Consider the following 22,500-nt stretch of genomic DNA (forward strand, 5'->3'; position numbering starts at 1 on the left):
GGGGGTCTGGTCATGGGGCCTGAACTCTGGGCCTGGGTGCTGTCCCTCAGCTCTTCAGCTCAAGGCTAGCGTTCTACCACTTGAGCCACAGCGCCACTTCCGCCTTTTATCTTTTTGCTTATGGGGTGCTGAGGAATCAAACCCAGGGCCTCATGCATGCAAGGCAAGTGCTCTACTACTGAGCCACCTTCCTAGCCCCTCTGATACACTTTCATGCTAATTTATGGAGTAGTTTTCATAATTCTTTATATTTTTGTTTGTGTCGGTTGTGGGGCTTAAACTCTGGGCCTAAGTGCTGTCCCTCAGCTCTTCAGCTCAAAGCTAGCCATTTGAGCCACAGTGTCATTTCTGGTTTTCTGGTGGTTTATTGGAGATGAGTCTCACAGACTTTCCTGCCCTGGCTGGCTTTGAACCACTATCCTCAGATCTCAGCCTCCTGAGTAGTACAGGTGTGAACCACTTGTGCCCTGCCTTCTTTAGATTTTTTTTTAAAGGAAAAATTTATATTATTTCCTCAAATAGGTTATTTTGCTATTTAGCATTATATGTTGGTGCATTCATGCATTTTCTAAAAATAATACTTTGTACCAGCCACACTGAATTTTCTCATTTGTATTTTAATATACTACAGTGGTGGTATGCTGAGGTGAAAAAAACAGTACAAACAAAAGAAAAGGTTATTAAACCTGATGGTGTGGAAAAAATAAATAATATTACTAGAACAACTGGAGGTATCCTGTAGTAGAAAACATACACCAAAAAAGTACAGATATATAATGCAGAATAATATACATGATAACGAATATATATAGTGAGAATATCAAGCATCTCAATTTTTCACTTAAGAATTTTTCAAGGGCTGGGAAGGTGGCTCAGTGGTAGAGCGCTTGCCTTGCATGCATGAGGTCCTGGGTTCAATTCCTCAGCACCACATAAGCCAAAAGAAAAAACCCAGTAGTGGCACTGTGGCTCAAGTGGTAGAGAGCTAGCCTTGAGCTGAAGAGCCGAGGGACAGTACCCTGGCCCAGAGTTCAGACCCCACGACTGGACCCCCACCCGCTAAAAAATGAATTTTTCAAGTGATAAATGTAGCATACTGTTGATTGAATGTAATGAAATATTAAAATAAAAAGTCCCATGGATTTTCCTTCCTGGGCTGGCTTTGAACTATGATTCCCAGATTTCACCTTTCTGAGTCCTGGGGCTTGAACTCAGGGCCTGGACACTGTCCCTGAACTGAATTCCAGCTTTTCCTTTTTATGTGAATCTGAGGAATCAAACCTCTTACCATGCCGGGCGCTGGTGGCTCACGCCTGTAATCCTAGCTACACAGGAGGCTGAGATCTGAGGATCGCGGTTTAAAGCCAGCCCGGGCAGGAGAGACCTTGAGACTCCTATCTCCAATAAACCACCAGAAAACCGGAAGTGGCGCTGTAGCTCAAGTGGTAGAGCGCTCGCCTTGAGCTGAAGAGCTGAGGGACAGCGCCCAGGCCCAGAGTTCAAGCCCGACGACCGACAAAAACAAAACAAAACAAAACAAAAAAACAAAACCTCTTACCACTAAACCACATTCCAAGCCTGGCTTTTGTAGTTTGGGAATTCATGGGCAATAAGAGATGGTGAGAGCCAGGCACTGGTAGCTCATGCCTGTAATACTAGCTACTCAGGAGGCTGGGATCTGAGGATTGCGGTTCAACGCTAGCTCAGTCCATGAGACTCTTAACTCCAATTAGCTACCAGAAAAAAAGGAAGTGGTACTGTGGGCTCAAACCCATGACTATCACCACCACCACCAAAAAAGATGGTCAGAAATAAGAGCCAAGAAATTCAACTTTATATATTATATATAATATATATAAAGCTAATATAATTATATAAAGCTAATATGTATATATTCATATAATTAAACATATATAAATTATAATAGCACAATAGAGGAATGTTAGATCTTTTATTTATTTATTTATTTATTTATTTAGGGTCCGGTCATGGGGCCTGAACTCTGGGCCTGGGCGCTGTCCCTCAGCTCTTCAGCTCAAGGCAAGCGCTCTACCACTTGAGCTACAGCGCCACTTCCAGTTTTCTGATGGTTTATTGGAGATAGGAGTCTCACGGTCTCTCCTGCCTGGGCTGGCTTTGAACCGCAATCCTCAGATCTCAGCCTCCTGAGTAGCTAGGATTACAGGCGTGAGCCATCAACGCCCGGCATTCATGAGACTTTTATCTCCAAATTAATCACAGAAAAGGCCAGAAGTAGCACTGTGGCTTAAGTGGTAGAGTAATAGCCTTGAGTAAAAGGAGCTCAGAGACAGCTCCTAGACCCAGAGTTTAAGCCTCAGGATCAGCCAAAAAAAAAAAAAAAAATCTCTCTCTTAGAGAGAGAGTGAGAAAGTCTTTTTTCTGGGCTTCCATAGGAATAGCTTATATTAATTTTTTGTTGTTGAGGATGGGATATAGTTTGTTACTTTGAGTAATAAGTTTTTGTTAAGTTGGAGATTTAAGATTTTTTAATTTAAGCTGGGCGCTGGTGGCTCTTGCCTGTAATCATAGCTACTCAGGAGGCTGACATATGAGGATCATGGTTCAGAGCCAGCTCAGGCAGGAAAATCTGTGAGACTCTTATCCCCAATTAATCACCAGAAAACCAGAAGTGGCGATGTGGTTTAAGTGGTAGAGTGCTACCCTTGAGCTGAAGAGCTGAGGTACAGCACCCAGGCCCAGAGTTCAAGCCCCACGACCAACAACAACAACAATTTTTTTTTTTTAATTTAGAACAGATAATGTGAGATCTACCATTTTAACAAAAATTATAAATGTACAACCTTATGAACTATAAGCACATTATTATGCACAGTGTTGTATTAACTAAAACTTTATACCTACTGAGCAGCAGTTCTCCCATTTGATTTCTGTGATAATGTGATTTATAGTAAGAAGTGTGTGTGTGTGTGTGTGTGTGTGTGTGTGTGTGTGTGTGTGTGTGTTTGTGTATTTGGTTTTTGTCCCCACTCCCTGGCCTAGAGCTCCTAAGACCTTTGTAGTATCCTTAGTGAAAGGAGGTTATTATGCAGAGATTCTTTTTCTTTTTCTCTCTCTCAGTACTGGGGTTTGAACGGCTTCATACTTGCCAGGCAGGCGCTCTGTTGTTGAGCCACATCTCCAGTCCTGCACAGTTTCTAAATCCCTTGGAATTCCTAATTGGAATGTCTTTTGTTCTAATAAAGTGACTTCTTTTTTTCATGCCAGTACTGACTGGTGTTTTACTATTTGCACCATATCTCCAGGTCTTCTTTTAGTAGTTAATTATATTTTTTCTGGTTAATTAATATTAGAGATAAGAGTTTCAGATTTATCCATCTGTGCTAACTTTGAACCTCCATTCTCAGATCATAGCCTCTTGAGATCTAGGATTAAAAGAGTAGCTAAAACGAGAAGAGTAAGTCACCAGTGCCCAGATTGAGCTGGTTTTTAGCAGTGGGATGGAGGCTTGTCACTGGAAAAACCAAGCTATGATTAGTATTTTGGGGCTTTCAGCCCCACTCCACATCTTCCAGGAAAGAGAAAGGGATGGAGATTGAATAATTGAATTAAGATGTGATGAAATCTTCATAAAAATCGCTCTACTACAGGGTTCAGCAAGCTTGTGTGTGTGTGTGCGTGCGCGTGCACACACACATGCATGTGCATGTGCGTGCTGGCTTATGGGCTCAAAAACGTGTGCACATGAGCCAGTCTGGGGGCTTTTTTTGTGCTGAGCGTAGGCTCTGTCTCTGGAGTCTTTTTGTTCACAGCTCCATTTCCAGCCTTTTTTTTTTCCTTTTCTTTTCTTTTCTTTTTTTGTTGTTGTAATGGGGCATGAACTCTGGGCCTGGGCTCTGTCCCTCAGCTCTTCAGCTCAAGGCAAGCACTCTACCACTTGAGCCACAGTGCCACTTGCAGCTTTTTCTGCTTATGTGGTGCTGAGGAATCAAACCCAGGGCCTCATGCATGCAAGGCAAGTACTGTACCACTGAGCCACATTCCCAGCCCTCCAGCTTTTTGGTGATTATAACTGGAGATAAGAGTCTCATAGACTTTTCTGCCCTATTGTCCTTGTTCTGTGATTCTCAGATCTCAGCCTCCTGATACCAAGGATTATAAGCATAAGCTACTTGTGCCTGGCTTCTGACTGAGAAGGGTAGTGTACCTGGAAAGAGTATAGACACTCTGTATTTCTTTCTCACGTGCATCCTTTATAATAAACTGGTAATTATAAGTGTTTTCTTGAGTTCTGTGAGCCATTCTAGGAAATGATTGAGCCTAACCTGCCGCTGGTTGGTCAAATAGTATCTGAAGCAAGAACGGTCTTTTAAGACTGAACCTTAACCTGTGGCCTTTGACCCTAATTCCAGAATTGAATTGAATTATACAACACTTAGGTGATATCAGAGAATTGGTGTATGAGGGGGAAATCCTACATACCTGGTATCAGAAGTGAAGTGTTCTATGTTCAGAGTTGAAGGTATTTATTATCAGATAAAACATTTGGTTTTTCCTATTAAATTTCTCTTCCCTCAATCTTTGGCAGAAACTTCTTGCTTTCTGTTTCTATTGGTTGAATAGAAATGAATGTAATATCAATCCTGTACCTGGCTTGTTTGCTTAACAAAATTTTTTTTTTTTTTTTTTTTGTCAGTCGTGGGGCTTGAACTCTGGGCCTGGGCGCTGTCCCTCAGCTCTTCAGCTCAAGGCGAGCGCTCTACCACTTGAGCTACAGCACCACTTCCGGTTTTCTGGTGGTTTATTGGAGATAGGAGTCTCACGGTCTCTCTTGCCCGGGGTTGGCTTTGAACCGCGATCCTCAGATCTCAGCCTCCTGAGTAGCTAGGATTACAGGCGTGAGCCACCAGCGCCCGGCTAACAAAATATTTTTAAGGTTCTTCTATGTTGCATATAACAATTTCCTTCTTTCTAATAAGTGTGTGTATATACCAACCACATTTTCTTTACTCATTCATCCGTGAATAGACATTTAGGTTATTTACATATTTTGGCTATTGTGGATAGTCCTGCAGCAAACATGGGGATACATATGTCTACTTAATATTTGAATTTCAGTTCTTTTGGATTAACACCTGGAAGTGAGATTGCTGATATTATGTACACTCTGTATAGAAATGGAAAGAATAGTGAGCTGGGAGTGTGGCTCAAGACTCTACATTTTATATTTAAAGCTAGTTGATATTCTGGAAGGGGCAAAAACTCTAGGAACAGTAAAAAGGATCAATGGTTGCAGGAGATCAGGGCAAGGAGGAAGGATGAGTAGGTGAAGTACAACTAATTTTTTTTAGAGTGGTGAAATTATTCTGTATGATACTGCAATGGTAGATACATGGCATTGTGCATTTGTCAAGGTCCATAGACCTGAATACAAACAAAGAATGAGCCTTAATATAAACTGAGGAGTTCAGTTAATTTTTTATTTCTTCAAACTGAAGATTCCAGGCATTGGTCACATTGTAGAGTGAAGTATCAAATGAAGTGATAGAAACAAGAATGTAGGTAATTTTAGATTGGGCACTTAAGACAGACCTCTCTGAGGTGCTAACATTCCTAGCAGAGGGAGCAGGTAGCACAGTCCTTAGGACCCAAATGATTTTAATGTTTTTGGAAAAAAGAAAACTAGAATTGGAGTGGGTAAATGGGAAAATTCGGTGAAGTGGGATCAGAGCATCAGCCATGGACAGAATAGAATGAAGCATCTATAAATGGATGGTAAGGAGTTTGGATGATTTTTAAAGTGAGATAGAAGGTTCATGGGTATTTGAAGCAGAGTAGAACATGATCTAGCTTACTTTTGAAGCTTTTGTGGGGGGCTGGGGCTTGAACTTTGAATTCAACATAAACTTGGCCACCTCTTTTTTTTTTATTGTGAAAATACTGTACACAGGGGTTACAATTACATGGGCAAGGTAATGAGTACATTTCTTTCTTTTTTTTTTTTTTTTTTTTGTCAGTCATGGGCCTGTACTCTGGGCCTGGGCACTGTCCCTCAGCTCTTCAGCTCAAGGCTAGCACTCGACCACTCGAGCTACAGCACCACTTCCTGCTTTTTCTGCTTATGTGGTGCTGAGGAATTGAACCCAGGGCTTCATGCATGCAAGGCAAGCACTCTACCACTGAGCCACCTTCCCAGCCCCATGAGTACATTTCTTATCAAGCATTGTTGCCTCCTCCTTTGTTTCCCCTTCCCATCTCCGCCCCCCCCCCTCCCCCTTTCCAAACTTGGCCACTTCTTTTTTTTTTTTCCTTGGTCGTGGGACTTGAACTCTGGGCCTGGGCGCTGTCCCTCAGCTCTTCAGCTCAAGGCGAGCGCTCTACCACTTGAGCTACAGCGCCACTTCCGGTTTTCTGGTGGTTTTATTGGAGATAGGAGTCTCAAGGTCTCTCCTGCCCGGGCTGGCTTTGAACCACGATCCTCAGATCTCAGCCTCCTGAGTAGCTAGGATTACAGGTGTGAGCCACCAGCGCCCGGCAACTTGGCCACTTCTTGAGCCATGACTACACTTCGAACAATTTACTGGTTAACTGGAGATAAGATTTTCTCAGATTTGTTTGCTTGGGCTGACTCTGAACAATGATCCTCAGATCTCAGCCTTCTGAGTAGCTAACATTGTAAGCATGAGCCACACCAGTGCATAGCTATGTTTTGTTTATTTAAAATATTGCCATAGGCTGGGAAGGTGGCTCAGTGGTAGAGCACTTGTCTTGCATGCATGAGGCCCTGGGTTCGATTCCCCAGCACCACATAAGCAAAAAGAAAAAAGCCGGTAGTGGTGCTGTGGCTCAAGTGGTAGAGCGCTGGCCTTGAACTGAAGAGCTGAGGGACAGCGTCCAGGCCCAGAGTTCAGGCCCCACAACCGGACCCCCCCCCAAAAAAAAATACTGCCATGGGCTGGGAATATGGCTTAGCCTCAGTGCTTGCCTAGCATGCATGAAGCCCTGGGTTTGATTCCTCAGTGCCAAAGAAACAGAAAAAGCCGGAAGTGGCACTGTGGCTCAAGTGCTAGAATGCTAGCCTTGAGCAAAAAAGAAACTCAGGGACATTGCCCAAGCCCTGAGTTCAAACCCCAGGACTGGAAGAAAAAAAAAAAGTAATAATACTGCCAGGACCAGAGTTTACAAGATTACACCTGTAATCCTAGCTAGTCAGAAGGCTAAGATAACAAACCAGCTTAGGCCCAGAGCTGTGGCTACTGTGCAAATGTTGTACTGTCCCTGACTCAGGGACAGCACCCAGGCCCTGAGTTCAAGCCCCAAGACTGGCCAAAAAAAGAAAAAAGAATAAAAGAAATCTATTGTGTTTTTGGCAAAGCACCTTACAATATACCACAGTGGTTCTCTATAATTATTGGGAAAGAAATGATTGTTATTATTATTAGTATTATTAGTATTAGTATTAGTGTGTGCGTGCTTGAGTGTGCCTGTGTGTGGGCTGGTCCTAGGACTTCCAACTCTAAGCTTGTATACTGTCCCTGAGCTTTTTTTTAGCACTCTACCACTTGAGCCTTAGCCACTTCCAGCCTTTTCTGAATAGTTTATTGGAGATAAGAGTCTCATGGACTTTCCTGCCCAGGCTGGCTTGGAACTGTGGTCCTCAGATCTCAGCCTCTGGAGTAGCTAGGATTATAGGTGTAAGCCACCAAGTGCCTGACTAATGTATATATTTTCTATTCAAAATAAAAATATTCTTTTTAGTATATTTTAGGTTATAAAACATCTGGAATAGTAACAATGTAAATAAAAGGAGGTGAAGGAAAAATGTATCACAGTACGGAAATGAGCTAGTCAGTATGGGTGAGGTCAGATTTTTATCTTTGGGCATTTTCATGTGTAATCAAAGGGTGAAAGATGTTGGATTTTATAAAATTTATTTCAGTAGGAATTATTCCATTGTATTTTGGCAGACCTGGAAGGCATCAAGATATTTAAAGAAGTTTTAGCCAGGAGTGGTGGCTCATGCCTGTAATCCTAGTTACTCAGGAGGCTGAGATCTGAGGATTGCGGTTCAAGGCCAAGACTCTTATCTCCAGTAAGCCACTCAGAAAACAGGAAGTGGTGCTGTGGGTCAAGTGATAGAGTGCTCCCCGTGAGCCAAAGAGCTTAGGGACAGCAACCAGGCCCAGAGTTCAAGCCCCATGACTAAAAAAAAAAAGTTGGGCACCAGTGGCTCACACCTATAATTCTAGCTACTTAGGAGGCTGAGATCTGAGAATTGTGGTTTAAAGCCAGGCTGAGCAGAAAAGTCCCTGTAAGACTCTTCTCTCCAATTAACCACTCAAAAGCCAGTGATGGCGTTGTGATTCAAAGTGGCAGAGCGCTAACCTTGAGCAAAAGAGCTCAGGAACATGCCCAAGCCCTGAGTTCAAGCCCCACAATGACAAAAAAAAAAAAAGAAAAGAAAAGAAAAGAAAAAGTTTTAGATATGTGTGTGTGTGGATAGATAGATAGATAGATAGATAGATAGATAGATAGATAGATAGACAGACAGACAGACAGACAGACAGACAGACGACAGACAGACAGACGACAGACGACAGACAGACGACAGACGACAGACAGACGACAGACGACAGACAGACAGACGACAGACAGACAGACGACAGACAGACAGACGACAGACAGACGACAGACAGACAGACGACAGACAGACAGACGACAGACAGACACGACAGACAGACAGACAGACAGACAGACGACAGACAGACAGACGACAGACAGACGACAGACAGACAGACGACAGACAGACGACAGACAGACAGACAGACAGACAGACAGACGACAGACAGACGACAGACAGACAGACGACAGACAGACGACAGACAGACAGACGACAGACAGACGACAGACAGACAGACAGACAGACAGACAGACAGACGACAGACAGACAGACGACAGACAGACAGACGACAGACAGACAGACGACAGACAGACGACAGACAGACGACAGACAGACAGACAGACAGACAGACAGAGACAGACAGACGACAGATAGATAGATAGATAGATAGATAGATAGATAGATAGATAGATAGATAGATAGATAGATAGATAGTGTGGGTTGTGGTGCTTAAACTCTGGGCCTGGGCGCTATACCTCAGCTCAAGGCTGAAGGCTAGTACTCTACCACTTGAGCCACAGCACCACTTCCAGTTTTCTGAGTGATTTATTGGGGATAAGAGTCTTACGACTTTCCCACCTGAGATGGCTTTGAACTGGGATTCTCAGATCTCAGCCTCCTGACTGGCTCAGTTTACAGGCGTGAGCCACTGACACCTGGCAAGTTTTTAAGTATTTTTATTGGTTAATTGGAGTAGAGTTTCCTGGACTTTTCTCCCCTGTCTGGCTTTGAACTTAGACATCTCAGCCACCTGAGTAATAGGTTTACAACTATGAGCCACTGGTGCCTGCCTTTAATGGCACATTTTTCAAGTGAAAAATTTCCATGCTTATTATATCTCCTTTGCCATGTTCAGGTTTGTTGTCCTGTTGTCCTGTTGGTGGTATGTCTGACAGTGGATCACAGTTTGGTTCAATGGGTAGCCTGACCATGAAATCACAACTTCAGATCACTGGTAAGTCATCTTTTTTTTTTTTTTCATGCTAGGGATTGGCATATCCTGAAAAGATAAAATACTTTACGCTCCTTCTATTCTCTCTTGCCCCAAGATTAAAAAATATTTATTTTTTTTTTTTTTTTGTCGGTTATGGGGCTTGAACTCTGGGCCTGGGTGTTACCCCTTAGCTCTTCAGCTCAAGGCTAGCACTCTACCACTTGAGCCACAGCGCCACTTCCAGCCTTTTCTGTTTATGTGGTGCTGAAGAATGGAACCTAGGGCCTCATGCATGCTAAAAATAATTTTTATTTATTTATTTATTTTTGTTGTTGGTCATGGAGCCTGAATTCTGGGCCTGGGCACTGTCCCTTAATTCTTCATATCAAGGCAAGTGCTCTGCCACTTGAGCCACAGCAGCACTTCAGTTTTCTGAGTGGTTTATCAGAGATAAGTGTCTCATGGATTTTCCTCCCTGGGCTGGCTTTGAACAGTGATCTTCAGATCTCAGCCTCCTGGGTAGCTAGGATTACAGGCATGAGCCATCAGTGCCTGGCTAAAAATAATTTTAAAGGCATAAAGTGTTTGTTTATTTGTTTGCTTGTTATTTTTTTATTATAAAGGTGATGTACAGAGAAGAGCATTAAAATCTTTAGGGGCTGTTACATCTCATGTGCCAAACTAATGTTTGCAAATGAACGAAGTGTTTTTTTTTTTTTTTTTGTCGGTCATGGGGCTTGAACTCTGGGCTTGGGCGGTGTCCCTCAGCTTTTCAGCTCAAGGTGAGTGCTCTACCACTTGAGCTACCGTGCCACTTCCGGTTTTCTAGTGGTTTATTTGAGATAGGAGTCTTACGGTTCCTGCCGTCCTTTCCTGCCCGGGCTGGCTTTGAACCGAGATCCTCAGATCTCAGCCTCCTGAGTAGCTAGGATTATAGATGTGAGCCACCGATGCCCAGCTAGAACGAAGTGTTTAGATATATAAAGATAACATTTTAGCCAAGCACGAGTGGCTCATGCTTGTAATCCTAGCTATTCACATGGCTGAGATCTGAGGATCATGATTTGAAGCCAGCTTGGGTAGGAAAGTAAGTGAGACTCTTATTTCCAATTAACCACCAGAAAGCCAGAAGTGGTAGAGTGGTAGACTTGAGCAAAAAAACGTCAAGAAAGTGCCCAGTGTTGGCATTGAGTTCAAGTCTTTGAACTGGCGCGCGCACACACACACAAACCACAAAAATTACACACACACACCACAAAAATTACCTTTTAATCCAGTGCCGAGACCCTAGGTTCAACCTCAGTACCAACACACACGCACACACAACATAAAAGCCAGAATTAACAACTAGCACCAGTTTATTTTAGTACATTTTTCATCACTCCCGAAAAGATCCTTGTATCCATTATCTCATGCTTATTACCCTCAGGTACCAACAGCCTAAGCAATCACATATTTACTTTTGTCTCTCAATTTTTCTATTCTGGATCTCTCGTGAATAGAATCACATAACTTGTGGCCTATTGTGTCTCTTATCACTTAGCAAGTTTTCAACACTTATCCCTGTAATAGCATATATCAGTACTTGATTTTTTTTCTTTTTTCTTTTTTTTTTTTGTGTGTGGTAGTGGTAGAATACCAGCCCTGAGTGAAAAAGCTAAGGGACAGCACCTACACCCTGAGTTCAAGCCCCAGTATGGGGCTTGAAAACAAAACAGAGACCAAACAAATAATAGATAATGGTTGTAATTAATTCTATAATTAATCCTGTTTTGTTTGTTTGTTTGTTTGTTTTGGGTTGGTTGTGGGGCTTGGGTGCTGTCCCTGGGCTCTTCATCTGTCCCTTGAACTATAGCTCCACTTACGGTTTTTCTGGTGGTTAATTGGAGATAAAAGTCTCACGGACTTTCCTGCCTGGGCTGGCTTCAAATCATAATCCTCAGATCTCAGCCTCCTGAGTAGCTAGAATTACAGGCCTGAGCCACTGGCACCGGCTTGATTCTCTTTTTTCCAGTGGCTTTCCAATACACATATAATAAGACTCAAATTCTTAGAATGATGCTGGTGGCCCATACTTACAATGCTGCCTATTTGAGGGGCTGAGAATAGGATGTGGTCTAAGGCCAGAGAAGTTTGTGAGACCCTTTTCCCAACCCATAGCTATTAGTGATGCTTATCATAATAGCTATGTGAAAGGCAGCGATTAGAAGGATAGTGATTCCAGGTAAGCCTGGACAGTAAAATTTGCAAAACTCTTATCTCAGTGGAAGAAGCTAGGTGTGATGGTGCATACTTAGTACAGTGGAAAGCCTAAAACTGGTGGATCACGATTAGCTGTGTACCCCAGCAAGAAGTGAGACCCTATCTTAAGAAATAACCAATACAAAAAGGACATAGTTCAGAGGTAGAGTCCCTGTCTAGCAAGCAAAGGGCTATGAATTAAAACCCTAGTACCACCAGAAAACAAAACAACAATAAAAAAAGAACCCTAGGGGCTGGGAAGGTGGCTCAGTGGTAGAACACTTGCCTTGCATGCCTGAGGCCCTGGGTTCAATTCCTCAGTACCACAGAAAAAGAAAAAAGCCGGAAGTGTCACTGTGGCTCAAATGGTAGAGCGCTAGCCTTGAGCTGAAGAGCTAAGGGACAGCGCCCAGGCCCAGAGTTCAGCCCCACGACCGGACCCCCCCAAAAAATATAAAAAAATAAAAAAAGAACCCTTGACTTACAGAGCTCATCTTTATATTTGCCGTTCTTCCTTGAGCTTGATACATTTTTCCACTGTTTGAAAACTTGGCTCTGTCCGAAATGTATCTTCACTCTAATCTTTCCACCACTGGCTCATTGTTATTTACTGGTTGCTTACAAATATTCTTTGGAGGCTTTTCTTTCTACCAAGTTATATTCTGTCATATCAGCCCATTTTTCATCATAAAGACTTTTCTCTAACTACAGTATAATTTTCCTGAGAGCTAGCTTTTATGTACTTAATTGCTCTAGTCACAGAATTTAGAGCAGTATCTGATACAGTTAAATATTAGTTGACCAAGTTTTTTTTTTTGTACCTGTACTGTGACTTGTGCTTGGGCATTGTCTGCTAGGTTTTATCCTCAAGATTGGCATTCTACCACTTTAGCTACAGTTCTAATTTCAGCTTTTTGGTGGTTAATTTGAGATAATAATTTCATAGATTTTCCTTCCCAGGCTGGCTTCAAACTTAGATCCTCAGATCTCAGCCTCCTGAGTAATTAGGATTATAGACCAGCATCTGGTTTGTCCATTTTCTTTTTAATATATTTGAGTTCTGGGGCATTGGATACTAATAGTCAGAGTCTTTGTTTGTTTTTGTTTTTTTTATTGTGAAAATACTGTACAGAGGAGTTACAATTACATGGGCAAGGTAATAATTACATGGGCAAGGTAATGAGTACATTTCTTTCTTTTTTTTTTTTTTTTTTTTGGGTCCAGTCGTTGGGCCTGAACTCTGGGCCTGGGCGCTGTCCCTCAGCTCTTCAGCTCAAGGTTAGCACTCTACCACTTCAGCCACAGCACCACTTCTGGCTTTATTTCTTTTTGCTTATGTGGTGCTGAGGAATCGAACCCAGGGCCTCAGGCATGCAAGGCAAGCGCTCTACCACTGAGCCACCTTCCCAGCCCCAATGAGTACATTTCTTATCAAGCATTGTTGCCTCCTTTGTTTCCCCTTCCTATCCATTCCTATCCCCCCCGCCCCCACATTCCCCCCCCAAAAAAAGTTGTAAAGTTCGTTTTTCAACATAATGACTTGTACTTCTCTTTGTTGCAATGGGTCCACCTGTATCCCTATTTAAACGATTTTTTTTCCCTTCCCCGCCAAAAATTATACCAACATCAAATACAGTGAAAGCAGGGGTTATATTGTGGGGGAGGGACATACAAAGCAACAAAGAAATCATCTTATAAATATGTTAGAAACAATCACATGAAAGAAAAAACATGTGAATACTTACCTTGGGGTTCATTTCCCTAACATCAACTTATCTGACCTTTTCTGCTTGTCTCAAACATATACTAGTTATTGCAAATTAGTCAGAGTCTTGATGGTTGATTTGGGGGAGTCCAGTATTTCCTTAGGAAGTTGGAGGAAACCTAAAGGTTATACAAATAAAATTAGCAAATACCTTAAAACAAAACTACTTCTCTGAGTAAACATAATCTGCTTAATTTTGAATGGAATTAAGTTGATTTGAGGACTGAATTAACATCTTAAATATTGAAATTTTTTTTTTCTTTTACAGTCATCTCAGCAAAACTTAAAGAAAATAAAAAGAATTGGTTTGGACCAAGTCCTTATGTAGAAGTCATAGTAGATGGACAGTCAAAGAAGACAGAAAAGTGTAACAATACAAACAGTCCCAAATGGAAGCAACCCCTTACAGTGTAAGTTTAAAAGTATTTCCTATGGTATAACATTTAGTTGGTGAATAGAAATGCAGCTTTAATACACTTAATTCTTTGTTCTTTTTTCTTTGTAATCTCATACACTTTTCCCCCTAGTCCCTAGAACTTGCTCCTGTTTTTCTAGTCCCTCTCCCTATCCGTTTACTCTTCCTTTTCCTTCTCTGTCTCCCTCTTTCCCTTTCCGCTCCCCTCTTTACTTTTTATGTTGGTATTGGAGGTTGAACTCAGGGCTTAGGTGCTGTCCCCTAGCTTTTTTCACTTAAGCCAAGAGGAGTACAAGGCCAACCTAGATTACATAATGAACCCTGTCTTAAAAATATATAATAGTGGGCTGGGAAGGTGGCTCAGTGGTAGAGTGCTTGCCTTGCATGCATGAGGCCCTGAGATCGATTCCTCAGCACCAAATAAGCAGAAAAAAAAGCCAGAAGTGGCTCTGTGGCTCAAGTGGTAGAGTGCTAGCCTTGAGCTGAAGAGCTGAGGGACAGCACCCAGGCCCAGAAGCTCAGGCCCCATGACTGGCAAAAACAAAAAACAAAAACAAAACAAATATATATATATAATAATATATACATATATATGTATATATGAGATAGTTGGTTAGGTGCTGATGGCTCACCCCTGTAATCCTAGCTACTCAGGAGGCTGAGATCTGAAGATTGCAGTTCAAAAACCAGCACAAAGTCTGTGAAACTCTCTTATCTCCATTTAACCAAAAAGCAGAAAGCAGAGCTGTGACTCAAGTTGTAGAGCATCAGGCTTGATCACAAAAGCTAACGGTTAGTGTTCAGGCCCTGAGTTCAAGCCTCAGTACTAGCACACACATACACAAAATTATATGCATGCATGCGTGTGTGTGTGTGCGTGTGCATGTGTGTGTGAGAGAGATATTATGGTTATCTTTCCAACTGAGTACAACTAGGTCTAATATTTCTCATTAACTACATAATATAGGTGTACATTAATATAGGTATATACTATATTTTAATGGTTCCCTATTGATAGACTAGTTGGTTTCTATAATTTTGTAAAACTCTGATAATTTGGCTAGTGAAGTATTATTCATGTATATATCTTTATATTGTGGAATTCTCTTTTTTCTTTTTGGTGGTACTGGTGTTGAAATCAGGCCTTGTGCTTGCTTGACTATTTGAGCATGTGTTTTGTTTTTGTTATTTTTCAGGTAGATCTTAAATTTTTACATAGGGCCAGCCTCAAACAATGATTCTCTCCTATCTATATTTAGTTAGGACTGTTGGTACTTACCTCTATGCCCGACTTGTTAAGATGAGCCCTCACTATTTGTCAGGGCTGGCCTGGAAATGTGATCTTGCTGATCTCTACCTCCTGAGCTGAAATTACAGGCATGAGCCACTATGCCCAACTTACGTTGATATTTTTATCTGTGGAATGAATTTGTAAAAGTAAGGTAAAGCTCAGTTTTCAGCACTTAGTTGACAAAGTTCCAAATGTTGGTATAATAACTAGCCTGTCATTGAGTACCCACTAAAGAGAATTATAGACTGGTTAATTAGAAATAAGACTGTCATGGACTTTTTTTTGCTTGGCTTGGCTTCAAACCTCCGTCCTTAGATCTAAGCCTCCTAAGTAGCTAGTATTGTAGTTGTGAGCCACTGGTGCCTGCCAGTGATGTGCTTTTATAATCCCAACTACTTAGGATTATAATATATCTAGGGCAAAAAATGTGACACACTATCTGAAAAATAACTAAAGCAAAACAAAAAAAAAGAGCTAAAGGTAGAGCTCAAGTAATAGAGCACCTGCCTGGCAAATGTTGAGACCAAAAACTAAAAACTCAGTATCCTACCCACAAAAGAGTTAAATATGTAAATTTTGTGGTTTTTTTTTTAAGTGAAATCTGTAAAAGATCAAAGGTTTCATAACAGCCAGAAGTTTTAGCTTAATAATAGACTGAATGCTCATTTTTCCCCCCAAATGCTGTCAGTGCTTACTAACTATATATTTTGAGGCTATTAATGCTATGCAGTCCTTAGTTCAGAAGTTAAGAAAAAAGAAATTTCCATTGTAGCCCTATATGGTGGTATTATTATGGAGCCCCAGGTATTTGGTAGAATTTACAGCTCAAGTGTTTCAATTTTTAGCAATTTTAACACTACTTAACATAACTATTTAGCAGTCTTTCCAGCCTGCTTTCTAGAATTCAGCTGAAAAAAATTGTTTTATTTATTTTATTTTATTTTTTGTCAGTTGTGGGGCTTGAACTTTGGGCCTGGGCACTGTTCCTCAGCTCTTCAGCTCAAGGAGAGCACTCTACCACTTGAGCCCACATTGCCACTTTTGGTTTTCTGGTGGTTTATTAGAGATAAGAATCTCATGGACTTTCCTGCCCAGGCTGGCTTTGAACCAAGATCCTCAAATCTCATCCTCTGAGTAGCTAGGATTATAGGTGCCCTGCAATATTAATTTTTAAATGGACACAAAGTTTATTATATTTATTGGTACACTGTAATATTTCACTAAACTCTCTCCTTAGCATTTTAAACATTGTAAGCATTTAAATTTTTTGCTAATGTATTTGTGTGTGAAGTTCCTCTTGTAGGTCAACCACAAACAAAACTGACCATGTAAGCATGTTGCATTCAAGTACAATTTTTGTAAGATTATAGAACATAGGCCAGTATTGGTTCTACAATAAATTGTAAGGACACTGAATTAAAAGTTAATTATAATTTATTTAGAATTTATTTAGAATCCTATTGTGATATTTAATGAAAATAATATTTTCCCCCTTTTTTCTCTTCTAGTATTGTTACCCCTGTGAGTAAATTACGTTTTCGTGTGTGGAGTCACCAGACACTGAAATCTGATGTTTTGTTGGGAACTGCTGCACTAGATGTTTATGAAACATTAAAGTCAAACAATATGAAACGTATGTATGTTAAAACCACAGAAATTATGGTTAGCTTTTATTTTTTCTGGAAGAAATTTATATACCAAATATGCAGAATGACTCTTGTTAAAATATATTTGCCTTTGAGAATACTTGTTTAAAGTATTTGAATAGCCTTGGTTTCACCATTCATTTTGGATCAAGTATTTTTAGTAAACATTGTTTTTCTTTTTTCTTTCTTGGTCCTGATACTGGGGCTCAAGCTCAGCAACTTGACTTCTCACTTAACTTGTTTGCTGAAGGCTGGTACTCTATCACTTGAGAGCCACAGTTCTGCTTCTAGCTTTTTGGTGGTTAATTGGACAAAAGAGTCTCATGGTCTTTTTCTGCCACAGTTGTCCTCAAATTGTGATCCTTAAATCTCAGCCTCTTGAGTAGCTAAGATTACAGGTGTGAGCCTGTAGACATACTTTTTTCCCCCCCCCTCCTAATCCTTCCTTGATTATCTAAATCTTATTTTTAAGAATTTTCTTATTTGTATAAATTTTATTAGATATAAACCATTCTTAAGTTTTGGTTTCCTCTATTATAATCAAAGTATATTTCAATAAATAATCTTTGTTGTCATGCTGGCTCATTTTGTTCTGCAGCCTTACAAAGATAGAATGAATATAAGAGATGTAATAAATTGAGATGTTTAATATTTTACATTATGGATATTAGACATTAGCAAAGCTATCTTTTTTTGTTGTTGTTAGTTGTGGAACTTGAACTCTGGGCCTGGGCCTCTGTCCCTCAGCTCTTCAGCTCAAGGAAAGCATTCTACCACTTGAGCCACAGTGCCACTTTTGGTTTTCTGGTGGTTTTTTGGAGATAAGAGTCTCACAGACTTTTCTGCCGGGGCTAGCTTTGAACCTCAATCCTCAGATCTCAGCCTCCTGAGTTGCTAAAATTACAGGTGTGAGCCACCGGTGCCCGGCTCAGAGCTATCTTTAAATACAATGCTTTGACTAAAAAAGATTTCAAATCTTTGGTGACATATATAGTAAAATGATTTCTATAACACATGTATAGGTTTTAATTAAATTAGATTCTTAAGATGGTTTAAAGGAAAAATGAAATTTTTTTGTATAATCTTGCTCTTTCAGTTGAAGAAGTGGTTGTGACTTTGCAGCTTGTAGGTGACAAAGAGCCAACAGAGACAATAGGAGACTTGTCAATTTGTCTTGATGGGCTGCAGTTAGATGCTGATGTTGTTACTAATGGTGAAACTACATGTTCAGAAAGTAAGTGTTTACTTTTTTTGATATAGGGTCTCACTCTGTTGTCTAGGCTAGCCTCAAACTCACAATAAGGTATGCATCAAATAACCAGTGTAGGACAGGATGTGGTTCAAATCTTAGGAGGCCCTGAGTTCATCCTTAGTACCACCAAAATAAAATAATAAACAATAAATAATAATAAAAATGGAAATTGCCACTGTAGTATGCTATCTGTAAATGTGATTATTGTGATTTTTTTTTTTGGTCAGTTTTGGGGTTTGAACTCAGGGCCTGGACACTCCTTGAGCTTTTTTGCACACTACCATGTTAGTCCACAGTGCCACTTCCGTTTTTCTGATGGTTAGTTGGAGATAAGGAGATAAGAGTCTGATGGAGTATAAGACACTGTGTTGAAAATGAACCTTACAAATTCAGGGTGGGAGGAAGGATTTGGGGAGGTGGGGAGGGAAGGGATGATAGGGTAAAAAACAAAGGAGGAGGTGACAATGCTCGATAGGAAATGTACTCATAACCCTACTCATGTAACTGTAACCCCTCTGTACAGTATTTTTACAATAAAAATATATTAAAAAAAAAAGAGTCTGATGGACTTTCCTGTCCATTCTGGCTGGCTTCAATTGCTGATCTTCATATCTCAGCCTCCTGAGAAGCTAGGATTATATGCATGAGCCATCAGTGTCTGGCTTGTTGTGATTCTTTTTCAGAAAACCAACATGTTATTTCTTGTTTACAAAGACTTTGGTCACTTTAAATGATTTCTTTTTAATGTGTTCTTTCTATGAACCAAAACCATTTATACTTTATTTTTTTTTTTTTGTCTGTCATGGGGCTTGACCTCGGGGCTTGGGTACTGTCCCTGAGCTCTTCAGCTCAAGGCTAGCACTCTACCACTACTTGAGCCACAGTGCCACTTCCAGTTTTCTGGTGGTTTATTGGAAATAAAGAGTCTCACAGACTTTCTTGCCTGGCTGGTTTTGAACTGTGATCCTCAGATCTCAGCCTCCTGAGTAGCTATAGGATTACAGGCGTGAGCCACTGGTGCCTGGTACTTCCGGCTTTTTCTGTGTATGTGGTACTGAGGAATTGAACCCAGGGCTTCATGCATGCAAGACAAACACTCTACCCCTAAGCCACCTTCCTAGCCTGATATAGTATTTTTAGCTGCACGTACTCTAGACAAAACAAGTTCTTGTTGAGTTTTAGATACAAGTCCAAATCCTTGTAAGTACTATATCAGATAAACAATATAAGCTGAAAACCATTTGCCATCCTTCTTCCATTTCTCAGAGTTTTCTGTTTTTATGACAAAACCAATAGCTTATATGTATGCTGGTATATTAGAATTTATGATTTATTGGGTTTTGCTAAAGGTGACTAAACCTAAACCACAATTAAAGAAAGTTTCTGGTGATACCTGAGCATCTGATAATATGTTTAATAAAACTTCTTGCCAGTAGATCTCTAACAGATATTTTCCTCACTTAGTAATGTGCTGTTTTTTTTACTTTTACCACAGATTTCAGAGTCCTTAAGACAAGGAACAGATTAATATTTCCCTTGATTAATCTAACAAAGAATTTTTCTTTTTTTTTTTGGTTGTGGGGCCTGAACTTTGGGCCTGAGCACTGTCCCTCAGCTCTTTAGCTCAAGGCTAGTGCTCTACCATTTGAGCCACAGCACCACTTCCAGCTTTTTGTGCTTATGTGGTGCTGAGGAATCGAACCCAGGGCCTCATGCATGCAAGGCAAGCACTTTACCACTGAGCTACCTTCCCAGCTCAAAAGAACTTTTTGTTTACATAGAACTATATTATAAAACATTTTGGAATTGTTTGGTACTATTGCTCTTTATTTATTTATTTATTTATTTTTTGTCAGTTATGGGGTCTGAAAAGTAGGACATCCTACTTTTTTTTTTTTTTTGCTTAGGTGGTACTGAGGAATCAAACCCAGGGCCTCAGGCATGCAAGGCAAGCGCTCTACCACTGAGCCAACTTCCCAGCCCTTCCTACTTTCTTTTTAACTCATGACTTTTATTATAGCAAGACTTATAACATAGTCCCAAAGTTTCTTCCAGATTTTTTTTTTAATATATTCAGATTTTTTTTTTTTTCCCAGTTGTGGGGCTTGAACTCTGGGCCTGGGCTCTGTCCCTCAGCTCTTCAGCTCAAAGCGAGTGCTCTACCACTTAAGCCATAGCGCCACTTCCGGATTTCTGGTGGTTCATTGGAGATAAGAGTCTCACAGACTTTACTGCCCAGGCTGGCTTTTTTTTTTTCTTTTGGGTCTGGTTGTGGGGCCTGAACTCTGGGCCTGGGGGCTGTCCTTCAGCTCTTCAGCTCAAGGCTAGGGCTCTACCACTTGAGCCACCTTCCCAGCCCCTCCCGGGCTGGCTTTGAACTGTGATCCTCAGATCTCAGCCTCCTGAGTATCTAGGATTACAGGCATGAGCCACCAGCACCCGGCCAGATTGGGTTGTTAAGGTAAATGAAGGTATACCAACTTATACTCAAGGCCTTATGCTCTTACTCAGTTTTTCTCCATCACAGCTGGTGCATTATACCACTTGAGCCATAGTTCCATATGGACTTCCTTGCCTTGTTTTGAATTGTGATACTCAGATTTCAGCCTCTGGAATAGCTAGAATTAAGCCAGCACCTGGCTTCTCATTGCACATTTTTGAGGTTTATCTAAGCATGAACATGTTTCAGTAGTTGTTTTTTTTTGTTTTGTTTTTTGGTCAGCCATGCGGCTTGAACTCTAGGTCTGTGTACTGTCCCTGAGCTCTTCAGCTCAAGGCTAGCACACTACCACTTGAGCCACAGTGCCACTTCCGGCCTTTTTTTTTTGTTTTTTTTGTTTATGTGGTACTGAGGAATTGAACCCAGGGCCTCATGCATGTGAGGCAAGCAATCTACTGCTGAGCCACCTTCCCAGCCCCTCAGTAGTTGTTTTTTAATGAGTACTTTTCATTGTGTAAGTATGTAATATTTTATTTTATTTATCCATTTCCCTGTATCATTTTTAAAATGTATGATTCTACCTTCAGCTCTGCAAAAGAAAAAAATGAAAGGTATATTATTAGACTGGATCAGATACTTGCTAAGTACAGTGTAGTATGTTTGACTCCCCATCTTTTTATTGAATTAATCCATTACTCTGCTCTAGTGTAATGTAATGATGATTGTACTGTTTGAAACATTACTGTAGCCAAGGAGTATTGTTCCTTACCAAATACATTTAGACCATTGAATTCTTGTTTCTATACTTTGTTTTCCTGTGTCTAAAACCTATTTTTTCTACTATCTGTTTGCCCATCTCTAACAGCTTCCTTTTAACACTTAGTTTTGACAAAGTCCAAGGAATATTTCCCATGAATAAAACCGAAAGAAAACATGAACAGTTGAAGTGAAGGTGTGATCCAAGTGGTAGAATGATAACCTTGAGGAAAAAGCTAAGCAAGAGCATAGGGTCCTGAGTTTAACCTCCAAAACCAGCATAAAAACAGAAGCATAGGGGCTGGGAAGGTGGCCCAGTGGTAGAGTGCTTGCCTTGCATGCATGAGGCCCTGGGTTCGATTCCTCAGCACCGCATAAGCAAAAAGCCAGAAGTGGCACTGTGGCTCAAGTGGTAGAGCGCTAGCCTTGAGCTGAAGAGCTGAGGGACAGCGCCCAGGCCCAGAGTTCAAGCCCCACAACCGGACCCAAAAAAAAAAAACAAAAAAAAAAAAAACAGAAGCATAAACATTTTGGCATTTATCTTCACTCTTAGAGTTGTTTTAACTTTTTTTTTTTTTTTTTTTGGGGGGGGTCTGGTCGTGGGGCCTGAACTCTGGGCCTGGGCGCTGTCCCTCAGCTCTTCAGCTCAAGGCTAGAGCTCTACCACTTGAGCCACAGTGCCACTTCCAGCTTTTTTCTTTTTGCTTATGTGGTGCTGAGGAATCGAACCCAGGGCCTCATGCATGCAAGGCAAGCGCTCTACCACTGAGCCACCTTCCCAGCCCTCTTAGAGTTGTTTTATGCCATTCTTATTCTTAAAAGCATGCCAGGTGCTGGTTGCTCACTCCTGTAATCCCAGCTCCTCAGGAGGCTGAGATCTCAGGATTACAGTTCAAAGCCAGCCTAGGCAGGAAAGTCCATGAAACTCTTTTTTTTTTTTTTTTTGCGTATGTGGTGCTGAGGAATCGAACTCAGGGCCTCATGCATGCAAGGCAAGCACTCTGCCACTGAGCCACCTTCCCAGCCCCTCCATGAGACTCTTATCTTCAATAAACTACCAGAAAACCACAAGTGGTGCTGTGGCTAGAGTGATAGAGCGCT

The 22,500-nt window shown here is 41.0% G+C and overlaps 1 protein-coding gene across 2 annotated transcripts in view; it reads left to right on the forward strand.

Moving 5' to 3' along the window:
* Positions 1 to 22,500, forward strand: part of Itch (itchy E3 ubiquitin protein ligase) — a 103,053-nt gene that overhangs the window by 14,407 nt on the left and 66,146 nt on the right. For both annotated transcript variants that reach the window (XM_070007098.1, XM_070007099.1), the window contains exons 3-6: positions 9,516 to 9,614; positions 13,868 to 14,009; positions 16,814 to 16,938; positions 18,048 to 18,185. In XM_070007098.1, coding sequence (XP_069863199.1) covers positions 9,545 to 9,614; positions 13,868 to 14,009; positions 16,814 to 16,938; positions 18,048 to 18,185 — 475 coding nt within the window. In that variant the 5' untranslated portion in view covers positions 9,516 to 9,544. The remainder of the gene's footprint in view (positions 1 to 9,515; positions 9,615 to 13,867; positions 14,010 to 16,813; positions 16,939 to 18,047; positions 18,186 to 22,500) is intronic.

Source organism: Dipodomys merriami, unplaced genomic scaffold (assembly GCF_024711535.1).
Source record: "Dipodomys merriami isolate MVZ:Mamm:240054 unplaced genomic scaffold, mDipMer1.0.p SCAF_7, whole genome shotgun sequence".
Classification (NCBI taxonomy): domain Eukaryota; kingdom Metazoa; phylum Chordata; class Mammalia; order Rodentia; family Heteromyidae; genus Dipodomys; species Dipodomys merriami.